Here is a 15,490-nt window from a genome sequence, read left to right as displayed (position 1 = left end):
TTGGAAAAGAAAAAAAAAAGAAAAAAAAAGAAAGAAAACCAAGTAAAACATTTTATTCCGTTTATACAAAACAATGGTATGAAGTCTACCTCACATAACATCAGCAACTAGAATCTGACAGAAAATTAAAAAGATGTACAAAGAAATAAAAACAAAAAACAAAAAGGGGAGAAAAAAAACAAAAACAAAAGACCACATGCCTACAGGTGCCAATCAGCCCCTTTACATAAGCTCAACACATCCCTGAATCACAGAAGAACAGTAATACTTAGGATGCACCAGCTACAGTAGACAAAAATCACATCTGTCTCATCTACACCCTCCCCTCTCCTACACCCAGTTAGTCCTCCAATCTAAATCCTCCGTCCACGGCAAAGTTAGGGGCTGGAATGGTTTTCTTCTTTGGAGCACTCAGTACGGCCGGTCTCTTCTGTCGTCCCTGCGGTCACCTCTGAGGGGAGAAGACAAAGATGTCTGTTACTCGGGCTGCATTTTAACGAAGACCCACATGTGCTAATGTCATTGAGATAAAAACCGGAATCAGCCGGCAAATGAAGGTGAGCCATAATGTCAACTTCTCATTCGCACAGGCCTTCACATTTTAAATGAGCAGCAGAGCTTGATTTCAATAAAGCAGAAAGCCATTAATGCAGCATGTCACCTTCAGGGTAGAGCAATAAACAAGTCTGCTATGAAGCCAAACCAAACACAATTCAGAGTGAATATTCAGACACCTGGAACACTTAGGGGCTCCTTGGATTGTGTAATTTCACTCACAGCTTGCTAACACCACAAAATGCAGTTTAATCTCCTTGAAGATCATACTGCCAAAGTACTTCTGTTATAATTTGGACGATTGCCATATACAGAAGTTCTCAGATGATACAGCCATCATTGGATGCGTATCAGACGGGAATGATCAGGAATACAGGGGGGGTCATCAGTGACTTTGTTGGCTGGTGTGAGACCAATGTACTCCAAATCAACGCCGACAAGACAAAGGAGATGATCATAGACTTCAGGAGGAAGTCACCTCCTACAACACTGGTGAACATCCAAGGGAAAGACATTGAGATAGTGGACTCTTATAAGTACCTGGGTGTTCACCTCAACAATAAACTGGATTGGACTACAAATACAGACATCCTGTATAAGAAGGGCCAGAGTCGACTCCACCTGCTGAGGAGACTGAGGTCCTTCGGAGTCTGCAGGACTCTGTTAAGGACATTCTATGACACTGTGGTAGCATCTGCCCTTTTCTATGCAGTGGCCTGCTGGGGGAGTGGATGCTCGGACAGGGACAGGAGCAGGATTGACAAACTGGTGGGGAGGTCTAGCTCTGTGCTGGGATGTCCCCTGGAGTCTGTGGAGGTGGTTGGCAAGTGGAGGATGTTAATAAAGCTGACATCCATCATGAACAACCCACATCACCCACTGCATGAGTATCTGAGTGGGCTGAGCAGCTCCTTTAGTCAGAGACTGAAACACCCTCGCTGCAGGAAGGAGCGCTTTCGCAGATCATTCATCCCAACAGCAGTTAGACTCTATAACTCCTCAATCACGATGTCATAAGTCACTGGACACTGTGAACATCCACGGTCACCACTTCATGCATAATGGACCTTCCATGTGTATGGACATGTGCAAGTATATATGTATGTATATTTAGTGTGTACATGTCTATACATACATAACATTGACATACAATAGTTATGTCAAGCTATATAGTTTGTCTTGCATATTTCCAACCATATCCATAATCACATACTGTGTATGCTACCATTGCATATAGTGTATTATAGGGCTGCTCAATTAATCGAATTTTAATCACGATTACGATCTGGGCTTTCAACGATCATTAAAAATGACTGAGCCGATTATTAGCCCCTCCCTCATTTATCCGCGACACCTTAAAGGCCGGTCCGTGAAAATATTGTTGGGCATAAACCGGTCCGTGGCGCAAAAAAGGTTGAGGACTGCTGATTAAGAGGACCCGAGGGAAGCTCGGAAAGCTAAGCAGAAGTTATTTGGAGAGGAGAGTGACTGCTGTTGGTTGAAAAGAGGTTAAAAAAAAACAAAAAAAACAAAAACATCAGTGGTGTTGCACACTATTTTATATTATTTTTTAAAGTCATTGTTAACCCTTTAAAGCCGGTCAGAGCAGCACGCTCCGTTTTGTGTAACTATTTTTAAATCCCTGTAGAACCTGAACCGCGTATGCTAGCGCAATATTTTTTTTTTGCATATGAAACCGGAGGAGTTGTACTTACATCTGATGCCATCAGCTTGTCCTCGGTCACGGTTTCCTTCCACATAAAGCTTTGCGAAAACTGCATAAAAAGCTCTTGCAGGAACAAAAACATAATACTCCAGAAACACGTTTTGCTGATCTGATCAGCTGTTTGTAACACTTCCCAAAGTGAAACAGACGTCAGCGCGAACTATCGCATGTCCGCCATTTCCTGCCCAAAACCGGAAGTGACGTCATTTTAGCGGAAAATGTAGTTTTTTACTTGTAGGCCTTAAAAGCCTATACTGGTCATGTTTGACTTTTCTGAATAGTTGCTGTGATGCTTAGAACTCGAATTGCACTGCTGGAAATAGTTTGTTTTGATGCACCTGCTGTTTTCTTTGCAAATTTGCATCATAGGATTGTTTTTTCGTTTTTCCTGCAGTATATAAAAATTGGTGTATCTCCAAAATAAAACTATGAAGACACTCAAAATAAATTTCCTGTTGTTGTAAACTATTTTTTGCAACTTTTTTGTATTTAAAGTTTTGAGGGATAAACCTCTTAAATTTCTCCAAGTAGAAATATATGTAAAAAACAAAAAACAAAAACGATTTTCAATTTTTTTGTAGTTTATTGCACTTTTTTGCAATTAATGTAGTTACTATGGACTTAATGCATACATATTATTAAAATATGGGCTATAACAGCTGTATAGCAACTTGAAATGCTCCCACAAATGGCACTACAACATGTGAAAAGATAATACAAGCTCTGGCGGACTTGGTTCTATAGTAGGTCTTAAAGGGTTAAATAAATATCGTCAAATAATCGAGATCTCAATTTTAGTGAAAATAATCGTGATTATCATTTTTGCCATAATAGAGCAGCCCTAGTGTATTATCTTACTTTTTTTCCCATTAATTGTACTTATTTGTATTTCCTTCTGATATCTGTACCTGAGGTGACGCAAAAATTTCCTGGTCTTGGGATCAATAGAGTCTTATCTTACTGAAAAAGACAAACTATAGTCATTTTTGGGCAGAGTACGCCCTCTTCTGGCCATAAAGTAGTGGCTAAAGCAGATGCGGGAAACTCAAGGCCTCAAGGGCTGGTGTCCTGCAGGTTTTAGATATCGTCCTGGGTCAACACACTTGAATCAAATGATTTGTACATTACCAGGCCTCTGGAGAACTTCAAGACATGTTGAGGATGTCATTTAGCCATTTCAATCAGTTGTGTTGGATCAAGGACACATCTAAAACCTGCAGGACACTGGCCCTTGAGGCCTGGAGTTCCCCCACCCCTGGTCTAAAGTCTCTTTTCCACTAACACCTACTCTAAGTCCATCCATTTTTATTTTTTTAAAGCGTTTTCCATTAGGTACTGGTACTTGAGCACCCCTCAACCAGCAAAAATGTGACAGACTGCACGACACTGATTGGGCAAGGAGTGAAATCACTGCTTGAGCCATTTCACAAGAAACCACCACTTTTTAAACCAAGCAACAAAGTAGATGGACCACCCTGCTGTAATGACACTACTGCAACAGCCAAGAGTCTTCAACTGACCTTCCTCCCATTTTGTAGCCGCCACCTCCAAATCCTCCGCGGTCACCGCCGCGGAAACTTCCACGCCCTCTAAAGCCACCGCCTCTGTCGCCTCCATATCCGCCTCTGCCTCCACGATCTGCAAATGCATCATGACATGACAACACAAATGGGTCCGTGACAGGTTAGAGCACAAACTAGCCTAACAATTTAAGTCTTTAACACATGCAACTACTCTGAAGTGGTGCTGTTATTTCCTATGTTAAACTTTGCGTTTTCATTACAATAAAAATGAGTTTCTTGCATTTATAAAATGACAAAACTGAAATCACCCAAAGCCTTTAATCCATTACTAAATGTATTAACATAAAAATTGAGCAATAAGGATTTGGACAAAGGATGGGAAGACAGAGAGAGAAAAAAAAAAAAAAAAAGGAATTTGGCAAGTTTAGCCATACTTAGAAACATGTTCCTGCTACCAGGTTTCTTTTCGCTAAAGCTACAGGGACCATTTTCCAATCCTGTAAACATTTCAGGTAAAAGAACATCTCTAAAGCACTCACCTCCACCTCCAAATCCTCCATCTCCTGGTTTGGGTGCACCACACTTGTTACACTCCTGCCGCCGGGCAAAATTCATGTTGCCGCAAGAGCTGAGGAAAGGAAATCCAGGCATTTAGAAATGCAACTGAGCCAAATGGACATGTTCTGTTGAATTTTTATTAATAAACATTAAGAATAGAAATAAAAAAAGTTTAAAATCCTCACCTGTTGGGACAAGGCCAGTCTCCTCCTTTAATGTCAAAGTTGGGTCCACCACCACCACGACCTCTGAAACCTGCCAACCAAGATGCATCATCAGTACAGGTAACGTAATTTACCAACTGTATATCATTTGAACCCAGATGACGGCCTGAGCAACACCCACCTCCTCGCCCCCCTCTGCCGCCGCCGCCACCACCACCACCACCACCCCTCTGTGTGAACTCAGCTCTGCGGGTGGCGAATGATACTTTGATGGGTTTGCCGTTGAAATCCTTTCCTGAAATTAAACAAGCAACAGGTCAGTGAAAACAGTGCTGAAACATGTCAGGAAATAAAAATACATATCAGGGCTCTTACCATCAAACCAATCAATAGCAGCTTTGGCTGATGGAGGGTCATCAAAGGACACTGTAGCTTCACCCTTTGGTCGCCCAGTGGCTTTGTCAGAGTAGATGTTTATCATTGGTTGGCCAGTCTTCTTATTCACCTAAAAGTACAGAACATTTCGTGATGATCAGCATTTTTTGCATTTACTGTTTTAAATGCCTGAGTCTGCTGCAATGAATACCTACACGAGTACACGCCCATGCTACTAGCATCGTGTGTGTTTGTGCTGGTGGAAAACTGAAACATAATTACACTAAAGTAAATGAAGTAGAGGTGGTAGATGATGCCTATATGAATCAAAGACAGATAAATAGTATTAGCCCTCTGGTCCTCTGTAATGCTTACATCATTTTAGTCCATTATTAGGCCAGGCAACATGATTGCATCGTAATGCACTACCCCTACTGTCAGTTTTGTGGCTATAAATTAGACATAACTGAAATTAAAATGATAGAGGTTGCTTCAGGTGCATAAAGAAAGGACTGATCTGGTATAATAAAAATCCAGTCAAATGAAAAGAAATCAGTCTCAGATTCGCTCAGTACCTTAATGATGCCAATCTGCTTGAAGAAGTCTCCAACTTCCTGAACTGTGACATCTTCTCCAAGTCCCTGTACAAAAATGGTGTTGTTGTCAGAGTTGTCCTGCTCTCCAGCTGTGGATGAGATCAGACGACAGAGTGTCAACAAACCTCATCTAAAAACAGATCAAATTTAAGTGTTTAAAGATTACAGAACATGTTTAGGCTCCGTCTTACAGAACAGTACATGACATGACCAGGTTGGCTGTTTTTTTTAAGTTCCGACTAACAAATTTACATTAGCTTGTGTTAATCAACTAGAAACAGAACCAACTCAGCAGAAAATACTAAAAATAAGGAGTCCAAGAGGTCACCTTTGTGTTGCCTCTGGCTGTACAATGAGTTGTGTTCTCTCGCTAGTTAGGCAACATAAACCAATGCAGATGTATTAGCCGAAAACAACCAACCAACCTGGTGAAGTCTCCCAGACTGTACACAAGATGGCGCCAAACTCATTTTAAAAACGTAAACACTCGTTTCTTACATCTGGCTCCACAGGCAGTGTAAAATTTATGTAACTTATTCAGTGCAGGGCTTTTAGCCCATACATGTTTAATGTCCACTTTAAGTCTCACCTGGTTCATCCCTTGAGCCGTAGTCTCGAGATCCTGGAAAACAGAAAAGAGGATGGAAGGAGAATGTGTGAAAAAGGATTTTTTAACTCCGTGGTGAGCTTTCACATAATTAAGTATTAACTTTATCCCTAGCATTGCATAATGATACCAAAGAAAATTAACCAAATACCATGTTAACAGCTTTCTGGTGGGTGTTTTCATACCATTGCGTCACATACCAACACCTTTCAACAGGAACAGAACTGTTCTGTTTTTTTTTTTTCCTCCCCTCACTTTTCTTTTTTGAACTTACACCAGAAATGAAAACCACCATAAAGTCTCCAGTTTTAGAAAGTTTTCCTTCTTCATCCTGGGAACACCTCTCATTTACAATCAGCTCTTGTCTCCATGCAACCATTATTTTACATCTCAAGCTCCATGTTCTTTACCATTATGACAAATAGCAATAGGTGGAGTACCCTTGGGATCTGGACATGGAAATGGTGGCATTCACTGAAGTTCCTCTCTCTCTCTTTTTTTAAACCCTCTTTTCTTTTTCCTAACTCAAACTCTTTCCTCCCCCACCGACACAGTTCTGATGCTCGTCACTTACCACCGTAATTTTTGTAGCCACCACGGTCACCACCTCTGCAGAGGAAAAATTGGAGATATGATGGCTTTTCCTTTGTCCCAACTGAGAGCTCAAAGCTCCCCTACATCCCCACCAGTATGCACTCCTGCCAGGGTGTGCGACTACGGTGGAAATGTCTCACACGATGAATGCGTTAGTCTTTGACATTAGAGATCAATAAGCAGACGACTAGGCAGCGCTGACTGAACAATCAGGTAGTTATTACATGTCACTGGGGCACCGTTTACAGATAATTTGGTACTTTTCACATGGCCAGATTAGATACCATTAGCTGAAAAAAAAGAAAAAAAAAAAAAAAAAAAAAAAACAGCTTTTTTTTTGTTTTTTAAACAAAATGAGCCAAATTGATGTTAAGGGGTGCAGCAAACCAATGAGCAATCTTCCACTGAGTGCATTTATGTGATCCTTTTACTGAGGTCCATGTTTTAGTTCAATCACCTGTAGTATAAAATGTAGATCCATGTTAACACAACATACATGTTCGCCATTGTCAAATATACAACACTTGAATGAAACCTGTTGAATGTGAAGCAGCTGAAAATGTGGCTCCAGGTCTAAGTGCATCACCTCAGGGGAGTTTCCACTGCTCACAGTACATTGTGTGGTCATTATAAGACATGAAAGTACCAAAAACTGGAGTTTGTGAACTTACTGGCATCTTAAAAACGTGTGGCTACTGGAAATTTAACTGAGACCGAGATCTTAACATAACAGGAGGTTTAAAGGATGAAAAAGAAATGTGGCACTTTCGGACTGTACAGGCTCCAAAAATAAAGATTATATTTACCTCCTCTCAATAGAGGCACAGTTTAAATGTTAAAAAGTCAAATCCATTTTTAGTAACAAATTAGTCCAAAGTAAAAAAGAAAAAGAAGAATGGTATGGCACCATTTAGGTTAATATTCCACTGGATGAAAGTCTCTGAAAACACCAAGAGGTCCTTTTCAACCTTTGTTGCCAAATGGACAAAACTTGTGTCAGTCTGGGTATGTTAGTTGCACAACCAGCTCTTATCTGGGCAGCTGTATTCAATCTCCATTTCTTTTTACCTTAAGATCCCATTGATAGTGAGTGGATCTCCAATGAGTCGAGCAACTACGCTCCAATTAACCACCACTTGAGTACAAATCACACAATCTTAACAGTGGATTTTGTCACCAGCGTGTCTCTTATGAGATTAAACACACGCGCGCGCACACACACACACACACACACACACACACACACACACACAAAAAATTTAAAAATACAAAAATCAAGGCTCAGAGCACCTGGAGCATATGTTTGGGAAATTTTTTACCTGCGGCAACATTTGATCGTTCAGGTTTTAAAAGAAGAAAAATTACCAGTGTTTGCGGATCTGGAGCACAAAGCAGATGAGTGGTGAAAAAATCCATCTATGTGGATGGTTTGTAGTTGATGAGTGGTGATGATGTGCTTATAAACAAGTCATTTCTCATATTTCAGTTAAAAAGGGTACCTTAGGGGCAGTGGCACTGTGCAACTTACCCCATACCAGGAGGTCCGCCTCTTCCGCCACGATCATATCCACCACTGCGGTCATAGCCACTGCCGCCACGGCCTCTGCCTCTGTAGCCTCCTCCTTCTGAACGGTCTCCATAGTCACGCCCAAACCTCCCACCCTGACCACCACCTTCACCACCTGGTGGAAGTCAGAAAAGAAATTCTTAGCACAGGCCAATTTCAAATACAGACTTATTGAGATTTTATGATCCAGTTAGCATACCTTCATTCCATCGTCCATATCCACCGCCACCACCTCCTCCTTGCCCTTGGCCTCCGTATCCACCGCTGCCACCACTCTGGCCACTGTATCCGCTACTACCACCACCACCGCCCTGTCCCTGTCCATAACTGTCTCCACCTTGCCCCTGACCACTGTAGGAGCCTTGCTGTCCATAAGACCCAGATCCTTGCTGCCCATAAGAGGGCTTGTCACCATATCTGAATGGGAGATTATCAACCAAGTGCAGAATTAGCTGGATGTTTCCCCCCTTAAATCTTGCATTAGTTACATACATACAAATCGTTGCTGGATTTTTTCCCATTTCCACACACAAAACACACCCCATCCCTAATACAGAGATATTATGAACTTACCCAGAGGACTCTTGTCCATAGTTATTATAGCTCGGTTGCTGAGACTGGCCATAATTTTCTGTGGAGATGAAGAGATGAACCAAGTTTAAAAACAACCCCAAGGTTCACATTAGCATTTCACAATTTATAAAACAATTAACCTGTACCAAATGAGATTGTACTAAAGTGGACAGTATCCTGACCTCTGCTGTGCCCGGGATACTTTCCACCAAAAGACAATAAAAACCAGTACCAAACTTGTGTGTGGACACAGGCGTATGCCAGATCTTAAAGGACACATAACTTAAACACCAACTAAACTAGATGTGAAAAGACATTTTAGTAACTGATATTTAAAAAAAAAAAAGTAATATAATAATAATAATGATAAAAAAAAGACACTTTAGGTGGCCTCTGTTTAACAAAATGTGTTTAAATTGCATTTACATACTGTACCTTGCTGTCCAAAGCCACTATAATTCTGTCCTCCATAGGAGCTGCCACTATTTCCTTGTCCATAACCCTGCCAATCAAATGCATAAGTTAAGCAGGTTTTACTTTAAAATAAATGAACTTGTACTATTACATCAAGTAGCCAGAATAGAGGTCTTACCTGCCCGCCTTGCTGACCTCCACTATATGAACCATAGCTGCAGACACATGGTTAAAAAGACATTTAGCTTCCGGGTTTAAAATGTGTTCAAAAAGCTAAAACGTTGTTCAGTTACACGCTTTGAACATGGGTATGTACTTTAAAGTTTGTCTGCACATTACCTTTGCGGGCCACCGTAGCCTGAGTCTGAAACAAAAATAACACAGTGGTGTAAATGTGTTTGCTAAAAAGTGAAGTAAATGTCTAGCTGACCAAGCAGCTGGCCTCAAAGGCAAAAATAGGTTACTTTAAGCAGGCCAGCAACACGCCAACAGGCCCTTAGTCAGGCCGAGCCGGGAAAATGGCGGTCACTTTAGCGTTGGCTTAGACTAAATGTTGAAAACGAAACAAATGATCTGCTCAAAATACCCCTTGTTCTTCGCACAGCCTGATGTAATGAAAATACACACACGTACGATTACAGTTAACTATAACACAGGATATAAGATAACGTTACAAGAGCAAAATACTTCTGGATCCGCAAGAGAAACAACAGCCTTCGCCATAACAAAGACGCTTTGAATTTTCTTTGCTAACAGCCACCCCGACAAAGCCCACTGTAGCCACAGTTCGTGTTTTGAAGTACAGCTAAAAATAAGATGCCGTGAAGCACTTTCCCATAATGAAAAGATGAATAATTATAAACAAATAAAATTATTTGCATGCATTAATGAGGGGGGAAAAAGAGCCTGCGTTCCATGGAATAGACGGAGCCCTGGTTCTGGCCTCGCGGTTCGCAAGCTAACGTTAGCTCCAAAGCTATTTGACCTACTTTCTCATCGGAAATAAAATGCGTTCTCACTTACCAGTGGCCATTGTGTGTACTCTTTATATATATGTAGTTTAAAAGCTGATGAATTCTGGTTCTCGTCGTGGCTGATTAAAACCTCTGCTTGAAAGTGCGCAACAAACAGCGCAGAGCCGAACACGCCGCTGCGAATCTGTGCTAAATGCAGCAGCTTTTGCATGCGGGGCGGGGCGCTCCGGAGCCCGCCTTCAAAGCGCGCTCACGCCCCCTGCTGGTCCTGGGCGTTAATGACGAAATAGCGCAGAAAGTTGCGCATCTTCTCTGTGATATCTGATTAGGCTTGTGTGAGTCCAGCTCACAAAAATGCACATTTTAGGGATTAATTGATAATTGTATTAATGTGTATGCAGTGATGTGCAAAGGACTTGAGCCAGCCTTCACTCATTTATATTTTTGGGAAATGGGAAATAGTTGCAGGGATTTATTGAAACATGTGTAAACATACCTGGAAATACAGTATATAAGACAAAAACTGTGTTTGTACAATTCTAAAGAGCCTGAAAGTTAGTCTTTGGTATGACCACCTTTATTCTTCAGCACAGTCTGAAGCTTTCTTGTAATTTCTCTATGTAGCCTTCAGGTAATAGCTCTCCAAACTCTTCTATCCAGGTATATGTCTGTGAAGGTTCTCAGTCATCCAGGTTATCGTAGTCAAAGGAGCTTGCAAAGAAAAGTGTCTGGACTTCTTTAAGTTACTTGAAGACGTTTCACCTCTCATCCGAGAAGCTTCTTTAGTTCTAAGGTCAAATGGTGGAGAGTCCCAGATTTGGAGTTTGGATTTGGAATGGTGGGGAATCTGGGACTCCCCACCATTTGACCTTAGAACTGAAGAAGCTTCTTGGATGAGAGGTGAAACGTCTTCAAGTAACTTAAAGAAGTCCAGACACTTTTCTTTGCAAGCTCCTTTGACTATCCAGGTATATATTGACTACTTTGGCAGTGTGTTTGGGATTACTATCAAGCTGAAAAAAATAAGCTTTTGTCAATTAGATGGTTTCCACATGGTAGATAAAAATCTAACATTAACTTTCATGCATTCACAGTTTGGATGAATTGCTTTATAAGATCTGCTGCCAGTGATTTTCAGTCCAGTTATTGTGTGTTCAGGTATTCATAACTGAGCCCTTTCTCCCCTTTTCTTTTGAGACCATTTCTTTCTTTTTTTTAAAGACCCAACTTTCAAATTAATGGACTTATCTATGTGGATGATCAGTATGTATATACATCACTGACTGATCTCCTTCGCAGGTCAGTGTAGAGTAGCAAAAAGAAAGAACATTTCTTCGAATAATGCAGTGTCCTCTAAACTATAGAAGCATTTTTTTTTATCAAAGAACACTTCAGCCATTGTGATTTAGAAAATTAAGTCTTCCTCTGGTATAGGGCTGTTCATATAACGATATATATCGGATGACGATATAAAAACGTCTATGTTTCATTTTACACTATCGTTTGTTTTGTTATCGTTTGTCGCAAAATAAACTTTACAGTAATATTTTTTCATCGTTTTGATGGTCACTGTAGTGGATATATTAATTTCTTAAAGTTCTCTCTTTCTCTTATATTTTATATAACCACGCTACAGAGGTGTTTTTATGCGTTGTGGTTAGCAACAAAACCATCGTATGTCCGCTTGTTTATGTTCCACATAAACCTTTCACAATAAAGCTCAAGATCCTGTTAAGACTTTTCAAAATAAACTGAATCACGTGAAAGAGCAAATTATTTATGGATGAGAAGTAAAAAAAAAAAAGAGCCGCCAGGTGCTAAAAAATAAACCTTAGACTCAAACGTTAGAACAGGCTTTTCCCAGCACGCTGTGTAATAAATACTCACACAGAAAACGGCGGCCGTTACAACTTATGTCTAAAAATGTATAGTTTCATGCATCGGTTAAAACCATTGACTGTTTTCTACAGTCAATGGTTTTGGGGTCTTCACACCCCTTTTCTCTGTTCGCCATCTTGTGCAGAAGGGCTGAGAGGAGAAGCTGGGTATGGGTATGTACTGGCTCACTCCCGGTGGCCCCTGTGGCACAATCAGGCCCCTTCCGGGATGTGGAGATATTTATTATTTACTATAACTTGTGCTTATGTTGGTTTTCGCTGTGTTTTCGCTACTGTGTTTTTCTCTTTTCGCTTGTTTTTATTTTCCCAGCAGGTGATCAAACAGATTTTTAGTGTCTTCTCTCTCTGTGTCTCTCTTCCCCTATTTTTTGCTTTCCATCCCCTTCTGTTGAGCCTCTTCCCAACTTCTCTTTTCTTCATCTTTCTCTTTCCCATCCCCCAGTCCTGTCCGTTCTGATTGTAATAATTTCAAAGTAAAGAAAAGTCTGTGAAGGTTCTCAGTCATCCAGGTCATCGTAGTCAAAGGAGCTTGCAAAGAAAAGCGTCTGGACTTCTTTAAGTTGCTTGAAGACGTTTCACCTCTCATCCGAGAAGCTTCTTCAGTTCTAAGGTCAAATGGTGGAGAGTCCCAGATATAAACCTAGTGAGAGTGACCCCCCACAGAGGGACAAAAGGACCCCCTGATGATCCTCTAATCACCTGAGCCAAGGTGTGAAACTGGGTGTGGGTCCCAATCAGCCAGAGTTTCGGGTGTGTTCATTGCGAAACCTGGCCCCACCTTATCATGCGAATTCCTGAGGTCAGATGGCCCAGGATGTGAGTGGGCGTTAAGGCGTCTGGGAAGGGATCTCAAAACTGGATTACAGATGGCAGAGAGTTGGTGTCGTAAACCACCGCCTCTGTTCAAAGATGGTCGCTCACAGTGGACATAGATGGCTTCTTTCACTCCTCTTTCAAACCATCTGTCCTCTCTGTCCAAAATGTGAACATTGGCATCCTCGAAAGAGTGTCCTTTATCCTTAAGATGCAGATGGACTGCTGAGTCTTGTCCTGTGGAGGTGGCTCTTCTGTGTTGTGCCATGCGCTTGTGAAGTGGCTGTTTGGTCTCTCCAATGTAGAGGTCTGGGCATTCCTCGCTGCACTGTACAGCATACACCACGTTGTTAAGTTTGTGTTTTGGCGTTTTGTCTTTCGGGTGAACCAGTTTCTGTCTGAGCGTGTTGCTGGGTCTGAAATACACCGGGATGTCATGCTTGGAGAAAACTCTCCTGAGTTTTTCTGATACACCGGCTACATAGGGGATGACAATGTTGTTGCGTCTGTCCTTCTTATCCTCCTTCGCTGGTGTCTGGTCTTCTTTTCTGTGCCTCTTTGCTGACTTTAAAAACGCCCAATTAGGATAGCCGCACGTTTTGAGTGCTTCCTTTACATGTGTGTGTTCCTTCTTTTTTCCTTCAGGTTGAGAGGGAACATGTTCTGCCCGGTGGTGTAGGGTCCTAATTACTCCAAGTTTGTGTTCCAGAGGGTGATGGGAGTCAAAAAGGAGGTACTGGTCCGTGTGTGTGGGCTTCCGGTAAATTTCGATGTTGAGTTTGCCGTCCTCTTCAATGTGCACGGCGCAGTCCAGGAAAGGCAAACAGTTATCCTTTGTGTCTTCCCTGGTGAACTTGATGTTTTTATCCACAGCATTAATGTGCGCAGTGAAGGATTCCACTTCTTGTGTCTTGATTTTGACCCAGGTGTCGTCCACATATCTGTACCAGTGGCTGGGTACTCTTCCTTTGAAAGAGCCAAGAGCCTTCCTTTCCACTTCCTCCATGTAAAGGTTGGCTACAATAGGTGACACGGGGGAGCCCATGGCACAGCCATGTCTTTGTCTGTAAAAGCCTTCGTTGTACTTGAAATATGTAGTGGTGAGGCAGAGGTCTAACAGTGTGCAGATCTGATCGGGTGTGAAGTTGGTCCTGTCCTCCAAAGAGCTGTCTTCTTGTAATCGTTTTCTGACCGTCTCCACGGCCTCCGTGGTGGGTAAAGTAAAGAAAAGAAAGAAATAATAAAGAGCTAATACATTTGGAAACATAAATCTGTTGGACTGGTAAACTAATATACTATACGGTATGAAAAATGACAAACATGAGAATTCTGTGTGTTTTCCTTCTTATCTGCAGACTAACAGTCCACAGGTTTGGTGCTCAGACTGATTTGTTTTCTGGAGATGGAGGAGAGAGAGCACAGAGGACAGCAAGGTGGAGGAGTGAAGGAGAAGGTGGTGCAGCTCAGTGTCCAATCAGGAGTGAGCAGTTCTTTCACTGCCTTCATTGCGTTCAACAAAGACAACGGCGAGGCGATCCAAGGACCTCTTGTCCAGAGAAATATTCCATCAAGTTTTTGTTTTGAGTTTTTGTTGTTTTTTGTTTTTTAAAGCAAACACTAAAACTGTCACCCACACCTCTGAAGATAAAGATTACTAATCATAAATAAAGGGAATATTATGACGATGAGGACACTATCAGAGGTAGTTGCAGAATTATTTAACAGAGGATAGAAAAAAAATACATTGTGTCAAGTTCCCTGGTTAAACGGGCTGTCTGTGTAAAAAGCATAAATGGCTGTTTGTCTTGGTGTATTGGTCTTTTGCCAGCATGGCAAACTAGATCAATCTGCTGGAACATCTGATTTTAGGACAATCACTTGCTTTTCCAAAGGACACTGACAACCAGACGTTAGATGCCACAGCCCTGGCCCACGGTATCCCCCCCCCCCATGCATGCGGTGGGCCTTCTGTAGAAAGAGAGCAGCTTAATGAAGGTGACAAGGTGAAAATAGGGTGATTGATGTGCCGGTGCTGTGAGGGCATGTATAACACCACCTGCCCAAGTGTTGAATATAAGGAGGCTTTGAAGAATCTACAATAATTGTGTGTTGTTTGTACATGAATCACAATGTGTTACTTCAGAGGAGTGATGTTTTCAGGGGTTTTTTTTCTGCGCTGCAGAAAATTGAAAAACTACTGTGAACTTGGTGGATCTGTCCAGATCTTTGACTGGAAACTATTTCTATGAATGAGTGGTTCAAAAATGTGTAAGTGAAAAGCTGCCATATTTCAGGTCCCAAAGTCAAACGAACACTGAGGGATCACTGAGAGCTAAAAACGGTCTAACTTCTTTCATCTTTAATAAAATGATCAGCGTTGCTGTTTTACCGGGTTTAACAATTAAGTTTAACATCCAGGCATCCATGAAAACAGAGTTTATTCAATTTAACTGAGTTAGAGGTTTGCAGTAAGTTAGCTCGCTAGTTTCCATCTAAACATGATCATCATAAGCAGTGTTACCAATTCATACACTGGTTTATCATCTAGACTTT

General features: G+C 41.5%; 1 protein-coding gene across 1 annotated transcript; it reads right to left on the bottom strand.

The window, feature by feature from the left end:
* Positions 1-38: 38 nt before the first annotated feature.
* taf15 (TAF15 RNA polymerase II, TATA box binding protein (TBP)-associated factor) lies at positions 39-10,343 on the bottom strand. The gene is made up of 16 exons (XM_026191874.1): positions 10,276-10,343; positions 9,592-9,616; positions 9,431-9,467; positions 9,274-9,340; positions 8,839-8,896; positions 8,465-8,682; positions 8,227-8,380; positions 6,679-6,713; positions 6,087-6,119; positions 5,477-5,586; positions 4,902-5,031; positions 4,708-4,821; positions 4,548-4,617; positions 4,344-4,432; positions 3,802-3,919; positions 39-451 (listed from the first exon to the last, which is right to left on the bottom strand). Exons 1-16 carry the CDS (start codon positions 10,283-10,285, stop codon positions 412-414), a joined length of 1,308 nt encoding a protein of 435 aa, XP_026047659.1. The 5' UTR covers positions 10,286-10,343; the 3' UTR covers positions 39-411.
* Between the last annotated feature and the right edge of the window lie 5,147 nt (positions 10,344-15,490).

This window comes from Astatotilapia calliptera, chromosome 14 (assembly GCF_900246225.1).
Source record: "Astatotilapia calliptera chromosome 14, fAstCal1.2, whole genome shotgun sequence".
NCBI lineage: Eukaryota > Metazoa > Chordata > Actinopteri > Cichliformes > Cichlidae > Astatotilapia > Astatotilapia calliptera.
This window is presented reverse-complemented; position numbering and strand designations above follow the sequence as displayed.

Excerpts from the sequence above, each read along its gene's own strand:
- taf15 (XM_026191874.1), bottom strand. Across the intron at positions 5,032-5,476 it reads AGCAGATTGGCATCATTAAG|GTGAATAAGAAGACTGGCCA; the intron begins GTACTGAGCGAA and ends CTGTACTTTTAG. Across the intron at positions 452-3,801 it reads GGCTACAAAATGGGAGGAAG|AGGTGACCGCAGGGACGACA; the intron begins GTCAGTTGAAGA and ends TTCTCCCCTCAG.